The sequence below is a fragment of the Petromyzon marinus genome, chromosome 15 (genome assembly GCF_048934315.1).
Source record: "Petromyzon marinus isolate PM22_M1 ecotype Great Lakes invasive population chromosome 15, UKy_Petmar_22M1.pri1.0, whole genome shotgun sequence".
NCBI lineage: Eukaryota > Metazoa > Chordata > Hyperoartia > Petromyzontiformes > Petromyzontidae > Petromyzon > Petromyzon marinus.
The window spans coordinates 12,042,049-12,060,926 of record NC_133681.1 but is presented as its reverse complement, the minus strand read 5'-3'; the positions used below and the strand labels follow the sequence as shown (position 1 = coordinate 12,060,926).

The 18,878-nt window shown below is 52.4% G+C and overlaps 1 protein-coding gene across 3 annotated transcripts in view; it reads right to left on the bottom strand.

The window, feature by feature from the left end:
- Positions 1-18,878, bottom strand: part of LOC116942666 (zinc finger protein 40) — a 107,679-nt gene that overhangs the window by 31,369 nt on the left and 57,432 nt on the right. For all 3 annotated transcript variants that reach the window (XM_032954859.2, XM_032954855.2, XM_032954856.2), the window contains exons 2-3: positions 9,378-9,455; positions 2,339-7,494 (exon numbers count right to left, since the gene is read on the bottom strand). In XM_032954859.2, the coding sequence (XP_032810750.2) occupies positions 2,339-7,494; positions 9,378-9,455 (5,234 nt within the window). The remainder of the gene's footprint in view (positions 1-2,338; positions 7,495-9,377; positions 9,456-18,878) is intronic.

Here is an 18,878-nt window from a genome sequence, read left to right as displayed (position 1 = left end):
TCGTGACTGCAAGGATCCGTACTCTTTGGTTCTATTGGGTAAAGTCACGTATGTAAAAAATAAAACAACAAAAATCACGACGTTTCGGCCACAACACAAGCGGCCTTCATCAGGTGAAGGGACCAGACTGTCTCGCACTCCAGCGCAGTCTTCGAGACAGTCTGGTCCCTTCACCTGATGAAGGCTGCTTGTGTTGTGGCCGAAACGTCGTGAATTTTTGTTGTTTTATATTTTACCTACGTGACTTTACCGAATAGAACCAAAGAGTAATTAGCTCTTCACTGCGTTTTATGGTTGTGCTGCTCGTGTTGTTCGGCATAATGTCCCGACGTTTCAGTCCGCGTGCCGGGAGCATGATTCTGTTCCTCAAGAAGCTCCCGGGCATGTGGACCGCATTTTTGGACATCATACCAAAAAAACACACACACACACACTCCCCGTACAACCAGAAAACACATCGGAGAGCTAGACAGTACAAGTAGTGGGGCCAATGCTTCTCTGTATACTGTACGCACATGAGTATTGCAGTCGTGACAACCCACGTTCCCAAGGGTCTCTCTTCCCCCCCCCCGCCTCACGCCCACCCGCAGAATCTGAAGACTTTCCATGGAAAAGGCTGCGGCAGGGAGAGTGAGCGCCGTTTGGCAGCATTCCTCCAGCGACAGCTCTCTCCGGCCGTCACGAGCTCAGAGCAACGCAAGCCGCCTTTGCTCATTCATTTTCCAAGAAGGGTATTCGCAAGGCACGTAACTAAGTGACCCTAATCCACCCCATCGCCCACCGTCAACCCCGGCAACAACGTTCGAACTGTCACATTTCACGGTCGTGATTCCATTCGTTCGATTCCATTTCTTTCGTTTGTGCCGCCTCGTTTGTTTTGCGCGTCTCGTCAGTTACAATGTCCTGACTATCACATTTAACAGACAATTATCATGAAGTGTAAGCGATTCTTACATTCACTGTTCAATGTGTGTATTGTGGGCAAAATAGAGCCAATGAAACATTACGTTCCTATAATCAAGCTTCCAGCACGATAAAAAAATGTGATCATTCTGAATTTTAATTTCAGTCTTGTGTGTCTTTTTAATTCGCCGGGGATTCATCAGAGCACATCTTGTGCAATACAGACCTGGGAAAGGTGCTCGCAAATTACTACGATGGTGTGCAAACTAATCAGAAGATTGCTGGTTTTATAACAATGTTGCACAGGATAAAAAGAGCTTATGAAGTAGGCCTGAAATAAGTTTAGAATTACTTTTCACTGCTCACATATGAATATAGGCCAAGCACATGTTTACTTGTACGCCTTTTGGCGTCATCTGGTCCCACACCAGTGGAGACTAGCCTCTAAGAAAAGCCGTCTTGGGTGTGGACCAATCAATTTCAAGGACAGTGCATATCATTATCAGAGTTGTCTCTTTTTGTTTGCATTTTGACTGCTTGTGTTGTGGTTATTGCAAACATGATCCCTTCTATAAAGGTATCAGTTTTGGTGCCAGATAAAAGGGTAAAAACCTATTACTATATCTTGCTACTGGCAAAGGAGGTCTCATAATGCACATGTTTACTTGTTTTTAGTTAATAAGTTAGTCCCTTATAGTAAAAAAAACCCCTCTATTATGGATGATATTAGTCGCGAAAGCCTACTTGTTAAAGTAAGCTAATTGTTATGTTTGGTGTTAATTTTGCTCAGGATCGTAAACAATTTTAGAGAGGAGTGTTTGCACCTTAGTCAAAATATTCCCATCTTTAAATCATAACCAGGCCTGTATGGTGGCCAGGAGTTAGAAGAAGAGATCTATCTGTTTAGAGTTTGGAGTGTTACCCCCCCCCCTCCCCCTTGGCATGCGTGGGTATTCTCCAGGTACCCCTGCTTTCCACATGAAGCCGAAGTCTTGTTTATGGAATTGGCCAAACATTCCTATCGAGGATCCGACTGACAAAAAGGGAGACCCAAATTAGACCGCTCGCGAGTAAAGGAAAATGTTATTCTACACCTGATACATTTTCCTTAAAAAAAAAGTTTGTTTTCCTGAACGTTTCCATAAAACATGTTCACAGTCTTGTACAATTTAAACAAGTACAACACCGCATATCCAACTCACTAGGAACTGAGGTATATATAGGTGGATATGTGAAAACGCTGGATATGTTCAACGTCTATAGAAAGTGACGCTTACACGATGCACAAGTACTGCACTGGGTGTAGGCGATTAATTGTCCACGGTGGATACGCAACATTGTACTGTACTATGAGGCTCAACAGATATCACCAAAATGCGACACGTTCATTCAGAGAGAGCCGAGCGGAGCCGCGAGTCGCTCTGTCCAGTCTCACCTGCCGGCTGCTCTTCCACTCGCAGGACTGCACCACCCGCCCGTACTCCTGCGGCACAGCCACTGCCGTCGTGTACGCTCCGCAGCCGGGCCCACTGGACGCCGGCGGCGGCGGCGGCCTGCAACCGACACCGCCGGCGCCACCCGCGCCACCGCCCGCCGCCTTCTCTCCGTCGCCGACGTCCCAGCGAGAATACACCGACGCCCTGCCGTCGCCCTGCGCGTGGTGGCTCGGCTGCGCCTGCAGGTAGCACCACGACACGTCCGCTGCTGTGCCGTACGTCCCCGGGGGAGGGGGGCCACCTCCCCCGCTCGGAGCTGCGCAGGGCCGAGGGTCGGCGGCGTCGACCTCGCCGGCCGCCACCGTCGCCGAGGAGTCGCGTCCGCTGCTCCCGGGCGTCTCGGAGGCGTGTTCCGCCGACCCCTCCGGCTTCGAAGCGGAGACCGACGGCTCCTCCACCCTCTCCTGCCGCTGCAGGGAGGGCTTGCGCGGCTTGCCGGCAGCGGCGTTCGTCCGCGCGCCGTCAACTCCGAACGCCGCCTGCTTCGCGCACTTGCCGCGCTGCCGCTCGGCGGCGAGCTCCTCTCCCGCTTCGTCCGCGGCGGCAAGCGGTCGTTTCCTGCAGGGCGCCTCCGCCGACGGATTTCCCGCGAGGGAAGCGGCAGCGGTAGACGGAGCGGCGGCCGGGGAAGCGGGGCGCGAGCCCGCCTTGTGCCGGCCGCTCGGCGGAGCCACGAGGACGCCAGCGTTTGGGGGGCCCGCGCAGGCGCACGCATCGAAGCCGGCGCCGCGTGGCTGGCAAGGGTCGGGGTGAGCGACCGGTGCGGCCGGGGCGGGAGCCCGAGACGAGGACGGGCCAGCGTCCCCTGGAAGAGGCGCCGAGCAGACTGGGGCTGCGCCGCGAGGAAGAACGACGAGAACCTGAGACGCCGCGGGATTTCCAGGAGCTGTGACAGCGTTCAGCTCGTCCGACTCCGGAGCCGGGGAGGGTTTTCTGGCCGAATGTTCCGCCGCTGCACTTGATGCCCGACCCTCGGGGGATGGCGCAGCAGCAATGGGAGCTTGAGTGGGATGCGGCGTGAGGGTTTTACTTTGGCTCTCGCGATTGGACGATGGGGATGATGTTTCTCGGTCCCCGTGGAATGATGATGGTGACAGCGGTGGGTGAACCTGAGGTAAGGCCGCTGGTGCAGATAATATTGACACCTGAGGGGAAAGCTGGAGAGTGCCTTGAGGTGGTGAAGATGTCGAGCCGCATGGGAGCTCTTCCGAGCATGACACAGGTATGGCAACACTTTGGGGCGGCAAGTACGATTTAGGAACGGCACATGAGTCCTCCGGTTCACGACCCTTTATCGCTAAACACCTGTCGCGCACTGAGGCGTCACAGCTGCCAAAATCTCGTACAGATTCCAGAACGTCGGAGCGGTGTTGAGGCTTGTTTATCAGGGGTGATGACGCACGTTCAGCGATGCGGCCCGGCTGAATCTGGTAGTGGGGGATAAAAAGCTGATCTCGATTTGGCTCCTCGCCACGCTCTACCGCTGAGGTGGGTGTGGAAGCGGTAACCAAGGGCGAGGGCCGCAGCGTTGAGTGCAGCTTCGTGGAGCGTGGAGGCGGACGCATGGCCGATGCTGGAGCGGCACCTGGCTCTTCGTCGCCCAAGTCCAGCGAGCGGCTGCGGAGCATTTCAGCCACCTCGACGAACGGTGGAGAGCCAGCCGCCTGCTCGGACGACGTGCGCCGCATGGATCCCCTCCGCTGCTGCTCCAGTGGTTGCACGAGACCCACGCTTGGATGCACCCCGTCTGCCGGGTTGGAACCCCAGGGGCCTCTCCTGCTGCTCGGTTCCCCATTGGAGGCGTCGTCAAAATTGAGGCCCAATATTACACGCCGCATTTGTTGCTTCTTCGGGTGCAGTTTCTCCACGGACACTTGCAGGCAATCGCTGACTGGAGCGTCCACATGCTGCTGCTGCTGCTGCTGCTGCTCGAACTCATTCTTCTGCGAGTCCGTGCTGATCAATATTTTTGGAATCTTGATGGCGATACCAGCAAGCGTCGGTGGAGGCTGCGGTGTAACCATCGCTCTGTTCTGGAAGTGGACGGCGCAGGGCGACGCTTCCTGTAAAACTTCGTCGCTCGATGCCCGGCCACTGGCGACGTCGCACGCTTTCCACGGAGCGCTTCTCAACAGTGTGGCCGAGCACTCTGCGGGGGGCTCGCAGCTGTCAACGGACTTCGCCTTGTTCAGGAATTTGGTATGCTGGATCACGGAGATTTGACCTCCGATCCTTCTTTGGCCGACCGAGTCAGCACGCGTCACATCGAATGAATTCGCTCTCGCCATGGGCGGTACATCGAAAGACTTTGCCCGCCCAAAGGTGGCGAGGCTGTCGCCCAACCTCCCCAGATCAGACAGCGCTCCGTTTCCAACTCGGGGCGGCACGCACAGCAGTGGCACCGTCTTGGCAAAGGCGCCGGAAGACAACGCCTGCTCGCTCCCGCCTGCCTTGGCATCAGAGCCCTCGAAGCGCACGCATGGGAACACGAAAGCACTGCCGCCATTTGCACCCAATTTGTCCAGCAGCGTCACGGACTTGCCCAGGTCGGCCTCCGGCTGCCCGACGAACGTCGTCAGGACGCGGGCGCCGAGCGCGGCAGGCGGCGTGAGCCGGCCGCCGGGCACTGCCGCTTCTTCCTCGTCTCTGTCCCCCGAGCCGTGCGCCCTCTTGCGCTTCTTCATGAGCGGCGCCTTCTCCAAGCTGTCGACCGACACCTTGTAGTGGCCCAGCTGTGGGTGGGTGTTGCCGGCGGGCTGCGGGCCCAGGGATCGCGTGCGCGGCGCGTGCAGCTCCGAGCAGTAGTACTTCTTGTGCGCCTCGTAGTTCTCGGGCTTACGGTACTTGACGCCGCACGTGTCGCACTCGAACATGAGCCCGCGGCCGCGTGCCGCGCGTCGGCCCCTCCTGCCGCCCTCGGGCCTCCGCTCGCCGGCCACCTCGTCGAGCGAGCGGCTCTTGGGGAAACGGTCGCCGTCGCCTTCGGCCGCGACAGGCTGCTTTCGCGACGCCTCGTCCACCGACTGCGTCTTGAGACGCGCCGCGCCCTCGTCCACGGCTTCCTGGCGCGTGAGGCGCGGGGACTGCGGCGGGGGGCTCTGGCCCGGCCCCGGCGTGAACACGTCGTCGCACTGCGACTCCAAGCTGTGCCCCAGCGAGCCGGACGACGCAAACTTGGAGAGGCGCGGCGCGGACGCCCTGCCGTCGGTCCTGTGCCCGCCGTGTTCTTTTGGCGGGGGGAAGAGCGGCATCCAGGGCCTGACGCCGCTTTTGCCATGGGGGGAAAACGGCGGGGGACTCCTCATGAGCTCGGGGCCCGCACGGCCGTGCGGGTCCTGGGGCCGCAGGTCGAACTGGAACGAGTCCTTGAAGGTGTAGGGCCGCGGGGAGTCGATGCTGGCTCGGCGCGCGCACGACGCTCGCCGCGGCTTCACGCTGTCCAGCTCGCGGTTGTCCACCAGCGCCTCGTTCTGCGAGATCAGCTTGTCGATGTGGTCGCCGATGTGCTTGTCGATGGCCACGCGCTCCGCGCTCGGCAGCACCATCCGCATTGTGGCCGCCGCAGCCGGCGCGACGGCAAACACGGGTGGCCGCGAGTTCACGGGCCCCGCCTCCCCGCTACGGCCGCCGCCCTCGGTGAAGGAGAAGTGGTGCGCTGTAGTTGGCGTGACGGACGGCAGCTCCAGGCTTTCGGAAAAAGACCGGTAGCCGGAGTCGTTCCTGTTCTTCCCCATGGGGCTGCCGGACTCGGATTCGAAGCTGATTTTCAGGTGGCGCATCTCAAACTTGTGCCGCTCAACTTCCTGCGCGCGCTCCACGGAGGGGTCCCGGGTGCGCACGGCGGCTTCGGCTCGCTCGTCCGCGCACGCTTGCCGCCCGTCGCCGCCGTTGCACCTCCGGTCGTCCCGAGCGGGCTCGGCCTCCGCGTGGGCTCCGTGCACGAAGGCGCCTGGTTCCGAGGCGGCGGACTGCGTCGGGACCCAGCCCAAGACGACGCGGCCACAGGCGACGGCCGCCTCGGGGCTGTCGTCCGTGTCCGAGTCGTCGTCGCCGTCGCAATCGGAGGCGGCGTCGTCCCCGTCGTCCCGGCCGCTGCCCTCCCCCTGCTGCTGCTGCTGCTGCTGCTGCTCGGCGCTCGCCCCGCACGAGCCGCCCTCGCGCTGCACGTGCGCCTGCGACTTCATGTGCTTGGACAGGTTGCTCTTGGTCTTGAATGCGCTGTTGCAGATGCTGCACGGGTAGGGCCGCTCGCCCGTGTGCGAGCGCACGTGCTTCTCCAGCACGCTGGGCTTGGCGCAGCCCATGCCGCACGTCCCGCACACGTAGCGGCCCAGGCGCTTGGGCCGCTCCTTGGCGGCGCCCGGTGCCTCGCACGCCGCCTCCTCGCCCGCCCGCAGACCGCCCACGTTCGCCCTGCCCCCTTGCCCGTTGGGGAAGCACGCCGGCCGGGACACCAGGGCGCTGGCGGCGTAGGCCACCGTCAGGCATTCACCCATCTTCCCCGGACTTAGTGAGAGCACCGCCCGGCCAACGTCCTGCTGCTGCTGCTGCTGCTGGTACTGCCGCTGGTACTGCCGGTGCTGTCTGGTGGCCAGGTGCTCAACGTGCGGGCGCTGCGCAGGGCACACGACAGCCGGGAGGCCGCGATGCAGTGCCGCCGGGGCGGCGGGGGACGGCACGTGCGTCACGTAGGCCCGCTCGCCAGTGCCAAACGGCGCCGACATGCCGCTGGGCTGCGGCGGGCCGCCGAGCTCGGGCCCCACGGCCTGCAGCAGGGCTTCCAGCGCGACGTTGCCGCTCGTGGGGTCCCCGCCGGCTAGTGAGGCTCTCACGCCAGCCCGCCCAGCACCGGCGGGCTCCTCATCATCGCCTGGCTCGCCGGCGAACGTCTCCGGGACGGTGGATGCGCTCTCGCCCGCGTTCCCGTCGGTCGCCCGCTCGGCTGCCACTTGCTCAGCTGCTGGGGCCGAAGTGGTCGTCAGCGATGGCCGGCCGCCGTTATGGTCAGCGGGGATCGGTGGTTCCGTATCCGCAGAGTCCTCGTTTGTCTGTTTGAGTTTGACTTTTTTGAAGTCGGGTCGACAGCCCCCTGTTTCTGCGGAGACGAGACGGTAGCAGAGAAGTCGTTCAAGTTTAAACGACAGTAGGTGAGAATCAGCAGCTTAAACTGAGCCAATTTCACATTTTTACTTACACTCAATTCTAAATTTAATTAAAAAGTATCCTGTGGAGAAACAAATAAACTCACCACCTATGTCAGAAAATATTGCCTTATAATATTAAATTATATAAATCGGTGCTTTTTAAATGTTTACTACTGTATATTTTCTATTTGAAAGCAGTTGCTAATGATGCAGGTGGTGGTTTTTTACATAATTCATTTCCTTGTACACCACAGCCAAAACCGCTCCCCTTAGGTTTATATTTATTTGCATCACCTACGGGGGAGAGACTTTGCCTCCACGTCAAGAAAGTGGAATTTCCACCACTGGCTCAGGGCCAGCAAAGGAGATGAGCACACTACGCAGCCGTCACTATCATGAGAGCACGGAGAGACACTTCGACTTGACTCACACTTCCTCCACGCGTATGCAGACTCAAAAAAACATCAAATGCCCAAACATTCCACAGAGCGCTCTACTGAAATAGTCTTTAGGAGTGTTTTTTTCCTCTCGTCTGGTGAAACAAAATAAATAAATAACGTCTCAAATTAATTAGGTGCGCAAAAAAAAAGCCAATCTGGGACCTTGATCGACGAAATTGTCGAGCAAACGGCCCGCCCCTTAACAAATGACAATACAGGGTGTCTTTAACGTCCGCTTTCAACAGACTTGACTACACCCGACAGAAACCACCGGGGGGGGGGAGGGCGGATCCGGGGGGAGGGCAGATCCGGGGGGGGGGGGGGGGGGGGAGATTTTTTCCCTTCATTTTTTTATACTTACGAATCATTCGGTGTGCCAGTGACACGGCCACGCAAATGACTCGCAGCGGCTCAAGTTGAGCGCCGGCCTGAGAAGTGAGCTCATTTTCTGTTCGACTTCACAGAAGGAAATGACACCGCGGGACCGCAGCGGAGCAACATCTGCTCGCGAAAAGGACACGCAACGGTTGGACGGGCTCGCCCGCCCCCCCCCCACCCCACCGCATTCCTTGCCATTGGCGCAGCATTAAGAGTCTGTGGTGGGCGAGGGCTTACGCCGCGATTCTTGGCAGGGTTAAACCGTTTCCATAACGGTTGGGGTTTTTAAACAAAACACAAAATAACAGCAAAGGAAAAAGGGGGGGGTCTGCCTATTGTTTAGAACCAAGTTGAAATCCAATCATTTATGAGCACATTTTTATAATTTTGTGGCAAGTGAAGATTTAAATTCATTCCTTTGCCAAGGCTTACTGCATTAAGAATAACAGTCATAAGTAATAATATGTCCTTCTTAAATCAACTGTTAAATGTTTTTTTTTTTCAACTGTAGTGTTTGTTCACGGTTGCTACTGCTTTGGTAATGCTCGGTATAAGTTAGAGGTGTGACGGTGCATTAATCCCTCTATTCATATAAATACTTAAGCTCGCAATACTTGCATATTGATCACGTGTGTAGGAATCAAATTTTTTCAATTCGTTAAATGTTGTATCTAATGTGATGATTATGATCCTAGAAGCCACGATTGGCCATGGCCGTTACATACCCCATGCTAAGATAATAACACATCTTCATTCAAAGCATAACCCTAAATTCACACAAATTTTGAATTGAATATATACCCAGGGGGTGGGGCGCAAGGGAGGCCCGTGAATCGTTACAACTCCAAGTAGAAGTCACCAAGCCGGTTGTAGGATTTGCACAGTCCCTAGCAGTGACTCAGCGGTGAGCATGCTGCCCACTGGAGCCACTCAGCCACTTGGCTAAACATTCTGATGATGACTGCCGATATTTACCGACAGAAAGGCGCGGAGGTGCGGCGCGAGCGGTAACAGACCTGTGCTGCTGGCTCCTGATGACGGTGGCCTCAGCAGAGCAGTGCCCACGAGCTCCCTCTTGGCTTCCTCTCTTTTATCTGCGGCAGACAAAACCGCGAGAGGCAGGCTTTGGCACGACGTCACAAAACCCCCAAATCAACGGCGGCGCTCTCAGTCACCCCGAGTGAAATTCCCCTGCAGGGTGCGGCAAACTTCCAAAGGTGCGCGTTATTGCTGCGAGTAAATAAGTAAAGCAGACTTCCCCCGTCGGTTGATAAGGACTGTGACGGGGAGTGGGGGGGGTTGTTGCATGCTGATGATTCAGGCTGCAATCTTGATGAGTCCTTTTAAGGACAAAGCTAGTGTACAGTTGCCACTCTTGTTGTATTCTATAAAGGTGGAAGCCTGAAGTTGTTTGCTCACGCCACTGCTAGCGTGAGCGCATCCACTTGAGGGAGATCAAGAGAGTCCCTTTAAAGGCTATTTGGCATACTCTTCCATGCTTGGGAGTTACCCACACTTTACCCCACCACACGCGTGTCCACCGAAACCTACTCGAACCAGAAAATAACAAGCAAGTTCCGCACGGTCAAGGCAAGCAACCTGCCCGGTTGAAGCAGAGATAGGCATCTTAAAGATAGAGAGCGCTTAATCATCACCATCATTCAAATATTTTGTTTGGTCAGTTGTTTGCTTTCATTCATCCCCTGACATTTCCGCATATCCGGTTTACGAGCAAAGCATATAGGGGCAGGAGACAGTCCACGACTCGAACAGCATGCACATAACTTGCACCAGGAAACCCGTGTGACGAGCTGACCAAATCTAATTTCATCTCAACAACACCGAGTGACCCGGATAGGGACACAAAGGGGGCCTTGGAGTGTTTGTGATTGATGGGAGAGAAAGGATGGGGCTCTCTGTGTCCCTGCCCGAGAGATGAAGCTCACGTGACTTATACTTTCCACAAGACGAGTCATGCCCCAGGAAACTGGAGTCCCCCGAGTAGAGCGTCACAACAAAATGTGTCCGCGTTCGGACCTCACCGATGATACGAGGATGAAGGCAGAGGAGCGCGTGCGTGTGTGTGCCCGTGCGCGCCTGTGTGTTAGCAAATGTGTGTGTATGTATGGAGTGCTGGTGCCAGGGTTTCCACCTTTTCGACTCGGACCAAACCCAGACATATCTCAATCTACCGTGATTAGCTTCAATACAATACCAGCAGATGTCCGTACATATTGATTGCTGCCACCCAAACACAGATGCCAATTCCAGGACTGTGGCAACCCTAGGTGTCGCAGTGGTTAGTGCACTGAACTATGGACCCAGTAACCCGAATTTTATTCCTGGCCAGGGCTAACACCAGTGGCAAGTTGTATTAGAACCTGTCCTGCGTCACCCCCTCACCACCTCCCCTGCTTATTTTACTCAATCTTAAAATGTAATTGAGTACCTTATACAGTGTTGCAAACATCAGCACTAGTGAGACAAATGCCACCAGGTGTAGTGCCAGCTATACTAACCACACTTGTGCAACAGACATGGGCGGGGACCTCGCCAACGGCACTTTGCCACAAATGGTAGGAACACTATACAACAGGGGGATATTTTGTCTGTGCGTGTGGAGTGGGAGCACATTGCTCCTCACTCGCAGTGACCCAGCTTTTCCCGGCCGAGGTTTGGTGGCGATGGGTGGGTCGCACATTTACCCTGGTCATGAGTCACCTCCCGGTCAACTCTCGCCCTAAGTCCAAGGGGCTGAAACCCACCACTGCCTTTAATAGGGAAAGCACGGCATACTGGACAACTGCGCAAAAAGGGCGTCACAGCTCATCGGATCCCTCCAGGCTGAATAAAAGATTGTGATAATAGGCACTCACTAACAAGTACTCGCCCCGACAGTACAGCGCAGCAGATTCTAGATATAAGCACACCCCTTGGGAGCAAGTGCAACTGTGCTCATATCTGAAGTGTGCTCGCATCATTGGCCACACACCCTTACATTGAGAGTGTAATGTAAGGACGTGTGGCTTATATTCCAACTACGATTATAGCTTCTACAAGCACTGTACACACACACACACAGCAAAAAAGAGGAACCGTATCTATCGTACGAGGGGTGTGGGCTGCTTGCAACGCAATGCGTTGGTGATGTCATATATGGCAGTGTGCGATTGAGTCCTGGGGGAGAAGGGGCACAGTGGTTGAGCATGCTGTGCTACGAACCCTGCAACCCGACGTACATTCCCGTTCACGGCCAACACCAGTTACGATTATCTGAACTGGTCCCCAACCCCTCCCCATAAAATCGGTCAATTCAGCCTCAAATGAGGCTGAACTGGCACTTTGCCCCAACAGTCTGTGAAGGCAATACGGGCGGACCTTTTTGTCTTCGTGCCAGGCAGCCTGGCCACAAGTGGGACAGCTGAGGGCGCGCAGGGGGCTTTTGCGCAGGGGCAGACGACGCCCGCGTCGAGCTGGAAGTGGCATCAGATGTCCCTCATGGGGCTGAACAGGAAGACGTGGGGGGGGGGGGGGTGGTTGGTTGACTTGGGGCCTCGGGGCAGGAGGATACGCGGAGGTGTGGGCGTTGGAAGGTGTGTGCGTCACGCCCATGTGTCTGTCACGCAGCCTTCCCTTGTCGTGACCCCCCCCCCCCAACACACACACACACACCCCCTTCCCAAGACAAAGACGCGTTTCCCCTTTTCAACTGGTGGGACGGTTAGGAGCGAGCACCCGTTAAGGGTCGATACACGGCCGCGTTTGTCTCTCTCCCCCCCCCACCCCGACCCAGCGCTAATGTTGACCGTGCACGGGGAAAGACAAAAACTCGGGACACGCGGAGCGTTTGCTGTTGTTCGTGCGCGTCGGGGTTGAAGGGTCAATTCTCTTTCGTTGTTCCACCGCGGTGAACACGGCTGCCTCTCGTGACTGCAGCGTTCGCGTCAGCCACATCACATGCAACGTATATGAAATAAAAAGCAATTCTTAAGATACGCGATTCGATGTATGCATCATGAGCATAACAATCGACATTAATCGACGAATCTACGCACGATCTACACCGCGAACGTTAAATCGCTGCAACAATAACAACACTCCACAGGGTACCACACACAAAGGCAAAGATCCCCGGTGTCGCCTTTACAGACTTTCAGGGCAAGTGCTTTCAGGTAACATCTTTCAAGTCCGGCACGGCACACAAGGGGGTGTTGTAGGGGGTGGCCAGCAACACACCCGGCCATCTTGGTCTTCCCAGTCGCGATGTTTACACATGGCACCAGATTGCCATTTAAGGCTTAAGTCACCTTAAGGGAGGCCCGAGACTGGTTCGGATATTCGCCACTGGTGTTGGCCGTGAGCGAGAATCAGACTCGGTCCCTAGTGCAGTCCGCTAACCACGACACCTACCACACAAACAAAACACCTACACCACCGCACTCACATCCCCCAAACACAACAACGCTCAAGGCACCCCTTGCACACATGACCATGCGTAGTAACATGTGACTCATACGCCAATGCACTGGCAGGGTCTTCGCAGTTGGCGTTTCCCCCAACTTGTTAATGGTTGCACAACACAAGATTCGTCGAACTGGGCAGCAATACCAGCTCGCGTGGTATGTCATCTCAGTATTAGTGCCGTGAAGATATATATTTTTTTACTTTATTTTCAAATTGCCAGTGTTGTAAAGACCAATAAAGTGGGGGTACTGTATATAAACTCCCGTGTAGGGCCGGGTTAAAAAATTTGTTAATTTTTTCAATGCCGAGTGGCTGTACATTGCCAACAGGGGATTTTCAATTTCGCGAACTCTACCCGTGACAGCAGCTCCACAGGAAACAACAACCTTCAAGCGTGTTTTGATACACAAGTGCTTGATTGTAAACATTAACATGTAAATCCCTTTTGAGAATCCACTTCTGGATGGATGAGGGCCTCTTCTGGAGATGGGGGGGGGAGTTGTTCTGACCATGTTTCGCCACGCTGGTCCGTGCGGGATGATGAACGTTCTATTTTACCCCAAACAAATTAAATTAAATCGAGTCAAATTGACGAGACGGATGTTCCCATTTCGAAGAATTCACTAACTTGGAGCATAGTTATGGATAGTGCGTTGAAAGTGGGGGCAAAGGTTAAAAGGCAAACAGAGCAAAATATTCTCTAAAACCACAAAAGACTTGCCGACGAATACGAGAGATGGTAAAAGAGACGTAAACGCGAAACTAAGCCATTGATGCTTGGGACTCCGTAAAACAATAAGGAAAAGAATGAGAAAGTAATATCAGAGAACACGACAGAAATTATTGAATGTCACAGCGAGCGATGGGAGCATGAAAGCAGTCAACAAGAATATGAAAAGGCACTTGAGTGAGTGGGAATTGATGCGTATACATGGAGTTAAGATTCGAAACTGTAAGAGAAACACCTGTAATTGAGAACATAGACAGGTCAAAGACATGATTATTACTCTGAAGAAAGGTATGCGGGTTTGGACAGCAACATGTCGCCACAAGGGATGATGGCTAGTGTGTGTGAGAATAATGATGCAGTGGCAGCTAAATGAAGGAAGGAGTCCGGGGGAATGTCGGCCTCAGATATTGAATGATGAAATCAGCACGCTTGTAGATGCAAGGCGGATTGTTAAATTGTCGGGAGCGGCAGTGTAGCAGTTAGCGCGCTGTGCTACAAACCCGGCGACGCAAGTTCGATTCTCACTCACAGCCAACACCAGTGACGATTATCAAAACCAGTCCTGGGCCTCCCCTAGGTCGGCTCAGCCTTGGTGCGGTGTGTAAACATCGCCACTGGGGGACACAAAAGTGGTCGGGCCCAGTGCTGACCACCCACCCCCTCGTGTGCCATCCAGGCTTTAATATGTAGGTGCTCGCTAACAGCACTTGGACTAACAGCACTTGGGCCAACAGTCTGTTAAGACTATATGGTGGATCTTTGTCTTTGTTAAAATTCAGGAACGTAAGATATGGTAGCGGCTTGGGGACGGACTCTATCTAGCAGTGTATTGGTTATGGATTATTATAACGATGGTGTGCAATCTTGATTTGAAGCTTTCGTGACTGCAGGAATCCATACTCTTTGGTTCTTTCGGTAAAGTCACGTAGGTGTAAAATAAAATAAATCACGACGTTTCGGGTGCAACACAAACGTCCATCATCAGGTGGGAAAGCATGGTCTGTTGCTGAGGCAGACTGTTTTTAAAACAGCAGACCATGCTTTCCCACCTGATGATGGATGCTTGTGTTGCGCCCAAAACGTCGTGATTTATTTTATTTTATACCTACGTGACTTTACCGAAGGAACCAAAGAGGATGGTGTGCAACACTATGCTTCCAGCATAATCAGTTCCATTCCATCATTGAACACGAGTGGCACATGCCACATTAGGGCCACCTCTATGCGCATGCAGATGCACTTGGGTGCCTGGTTGTTGTTCCCCACTGTTGGTAGAATTCTCAGCACTTAAATAAAGATTGCCCGTTTGCAAAGAGTTTTCTTGCTGTGCTTTTTTTAAACTTCAAGCAATAACGATGTGGGTTCAGTGCGAATGTGTTGAAATATTTGTCTCTGATGGATTCATCCCATTCATAACAATTACTTTATAATTTGCGCTGTGTGGATGTTTGAGTGTTATACCCTCACATGTGGGTATATATTTACGTGTTTTCCCCCAATACTCTAGTTTCCTCCCACATACCAAATTACTCTATAAGGAATTGGGAAAAAAAACCCAAACAGGGCCTTTCTTAAATATTCTTGAGTCAGTTGGGGCTTTCCTGGCCAAACAAATTACAGCATACATTTATAAGCCCTCACAGCTAAGCTGACGTGTTAAGCATAACATTATTCTGTTTACAATTGTTTTCTTGTGCAGTCATTGGTGACTGGGCAGCGATCGGCAAACGCCGATTACTCTTGAGAAACCAGTTTTATCTCGAGTGGGAGCCTGGGATTCAAACCGAAGATTTCAGCAGCGTTTGGCCTGAGCTCCGCCACATGCATCATCGTTAGCCACACCCTGAAGCCACCCAGTTACTTCCTTGAGATGACTGCTTGCCACGAAATGTACAGAGGCTGAGTGTCCCTCATGTCAGTGCTACGATTGCACCCTGACGGATGCTGTGATGGTTAACTCAGTGTGTAACTATGCCGCTTTGGTCACATCCTTGGAATGAAAGCTTAGGGGACCTCCCCTGCGGTCATACAAGTCAGCAAATGAGAAAACATGACAGTACAGACGCAACACTGAATGAATGCATCGGCTATTGTGAAATGAAGTTCGGTGAATTGTTTTGTCAAGAGTGCCCTTGAAAGGCGAAGTTATCAGCAACTCGGTCAGGAGGTTGTGACAAAGAAGCGTGTACTACGGCAAGGAGGCGCGGCAGACAACTTACGCTGCTGCTGTTCCTTGAAAAAGTGTCAAATAGTGCGTTTAGAAATTCATTTTTGACTATTTGTGAAATTCATATCCTATTGTTACAATAAGGATTACAACGGGAACACCATTGTGTAAGCGAGATATTAAAAAACACAACCAATGGAGAGGAAACGGGAAATATGATCAACTCTTGAATCGAACTGCGACCCCGGATTGTGGCGAAATTACATCGTGTAGCCTACTGGTGGTGGCTAAGGCATTCATTGCGTGTAATCTTTTAAAGAAATGACGAACCCCCCCACACACACACACGATAGTGACGCCTGCCTGGGAGGCTTTAAAAATTGAAAGTTAAGTTTCCAGTTCTTGTGAGAATAAACATGTGAATGCTGCCACAGACTTCTCCAATTGCCATTTCACTGACTGCATGGCTCTCCATGAGGCGCGAACAGTGTCAGGCATAGTACCGGCAATGTTTCACAACAGTGCGGCTGGCTTTTAGTGCCTCAAGTTAGAATTAATTTATGACCCAAGATCGATAGAATATGATGCGTGATTTCCAGTACAGACTAGTCCAATACGTTATAAATGCCGAATTGTAGAAAAACAGGAAATATTCAAATGCTTGCATGATTTTATTATTAATCTTGTGTTCTTTATTCCACTTTTGCCAGTACTGTATCACCAATATTAATACAGTATGATTATTGTTGGCACTTTGATCTGGGGGGGGTGAATCCTATTCGTCGCATTTATCCCCATGCAATGAAATGAAATGCATTTACCACACGACTCTTATCTGGGGAAAAAGTACAAATATGAAGAATTTAGCATTTCTGGGAAACCGCTTCCAGGTGACACCTCGTGTATCCACAGATAAACGTGGATAATGGGATGGATTTTATACTCAGCTTGTCATACCTGCGAAATGTGCACGGAAAAAATATTCACGGAGTAAAAAAACCACAGGCAATAGGACCAACTTGGCACCCAATGTGATCATGTCTGAGCACACCTCTATAAGATGAATTTAATGCTGACGCCTCAGCACTTATCTGGAGCAAAAACAAATATAAGTGGAGTTGTTGATCAAAAGACACGGATATTAGAGGTCATTGATACAGAAAGTTCCACTGTATTTATCGAGACAATTATCATCATAGCCGTTGTTGTCTAAGGTAATGTACAGTGTGAATACTTCACAGAATAAGTAAATTCTGTCAGGTAGCTCGACAGTAGAATTCGCAGCTCGCAAAAGCAAGGCGGTGGTGTCAATGTACGTGGGCCTGTAATCCAGCACTGTGAAGGAAGAGAGTTGACGGATCGCACAAATGGAGTAGAGGAGGCGCCGTACCCTGGGCTCACCAGGAGAATGCAATACAGCAAAAATGTGGACTCCACATGTTCTGTTTGTATGGGAGTGTTGTGCCCCCTGACACGCATGGGTTTGCTCCGGGTGCTCCAGTTTAATTTCACATTATTTGGCCAATAACGCCTAAATATTAACATTTTTTTTACTATTTTTTTATTTTACCAGGTAAGGCCCACTGAGCTATATAGCTCTTTTTGAGAAGAGACCCGGCCACAAATTATTGCTCAACAAAGTGGCTTATCACGTGGAAATTTACAGCAGCCCAAATACTCTGATGTTTCTAAATGGAGGAAAAAACCGGAGGACTCGGAGAAAAATCCACGCCACCACGGGGAGAGAGACACGCAAACTCCCAAGAAACAACAGGCGTCAAGAGTTGGGATCGAACCCACGAGGTGGTTAACATCTCTCACCACCGTGGCGCCCCAATATATATTATAGAGGACCAGAGAGCTTGGGGGGGGGGGGGGGGGGAATTTTTCCACCAGTTCACCACCTGGCTGCTGCCTTCCTGCACGTCTGTGGTTTCTCGTGCCTCTCGCGTTGTTCTCCCTCTCTACGGGAGTGTGCGAGTGAATAAACTGCGTGGTGCGTTGCACATAGAAATAATTACGAATTATCAAAAGAAAAATTGCACCTTTTAATGCATGGTGGTGGGATGACTCAGCCATTTCTTACCTGTGGGGTGGATATAATGCTTGCCACGTTTTCAGAAATGATATATTGGTTTTCTTTGGTTCTTTCGGTAAAGTCACCACGTAGAATGAGAATAAAATAATAAATTGATAAAATAAAATAACACAATAATATTCTCACGACGTTTCGGCCACAACACAAGCGGCCTTCATCAGGTGAAGGGGACGAGACTGTCTGGAGGACAACACTCCAGCGCTGTCCTACCAGACAGTCTCGTCCCCTTCACCTGATGAAGGCCGCTTGTGTTGTGGCCGAAACGTCGTGAGAATATTATTGTGTTATTTTATTTTATCAATTTATTATTTTATTCTCATTCTACGTGACTTTACCGAAAGAACCAACGAAGATGAATCCTTGCAGTCACGAAAGCTTTAAATCGAAATGTATATATTGGTTGTCATATAGAAATTCTTGCCCCCCCCACCCCCGCCAAATTAAATTGGGATTTTCCATGTCACCCAATACTCAATTGAGCGGAAAACCACTTAGGACTATTTTTGCTTTATTATTGCAACTGTTACGACTGTCATTGTTGTCCTTATTGCCGTAATCATGCTATTGTTGTCAATGCTGTCATTGTTGCTATTGTTAAAGGCGTCGTTATAGCATTTTCGCTAGGAGGGATATTGGCCAATTTGTCAATAATAATGGACAGAAGTGGCAGTCAAAAAATAGAAACGGTCCGAGAGGGAAGGTCCAGTGAGGACAGGGAGCGATGAAATCCAGCTCGTGTGCAGGTGTGTGGTGGATTGCTGCATCGCACACCTGAGACAGATGGCGGCTGATTGGGCATGTCTTCATCCAGCAGTGGATTGAGCACAGCTGAAAACGATTCGCCATTGATATTATCGGCACTCACGTTATTCCTATTATTGTTATTAGTGCGGCCGTCCATGCTAATCTATGTGGGCCAGGGTGCAAATCAACACTCGGGGAAGAGTGGGAGGGGGTGGTAGATGGAGCAATGAAATCAGCTCGTGTGCAGGTGGCTGGGCATAACGTTAACACGCCATCCAGCAGTGGATTGATCGCGGCTGATAACGCCGGCCGTC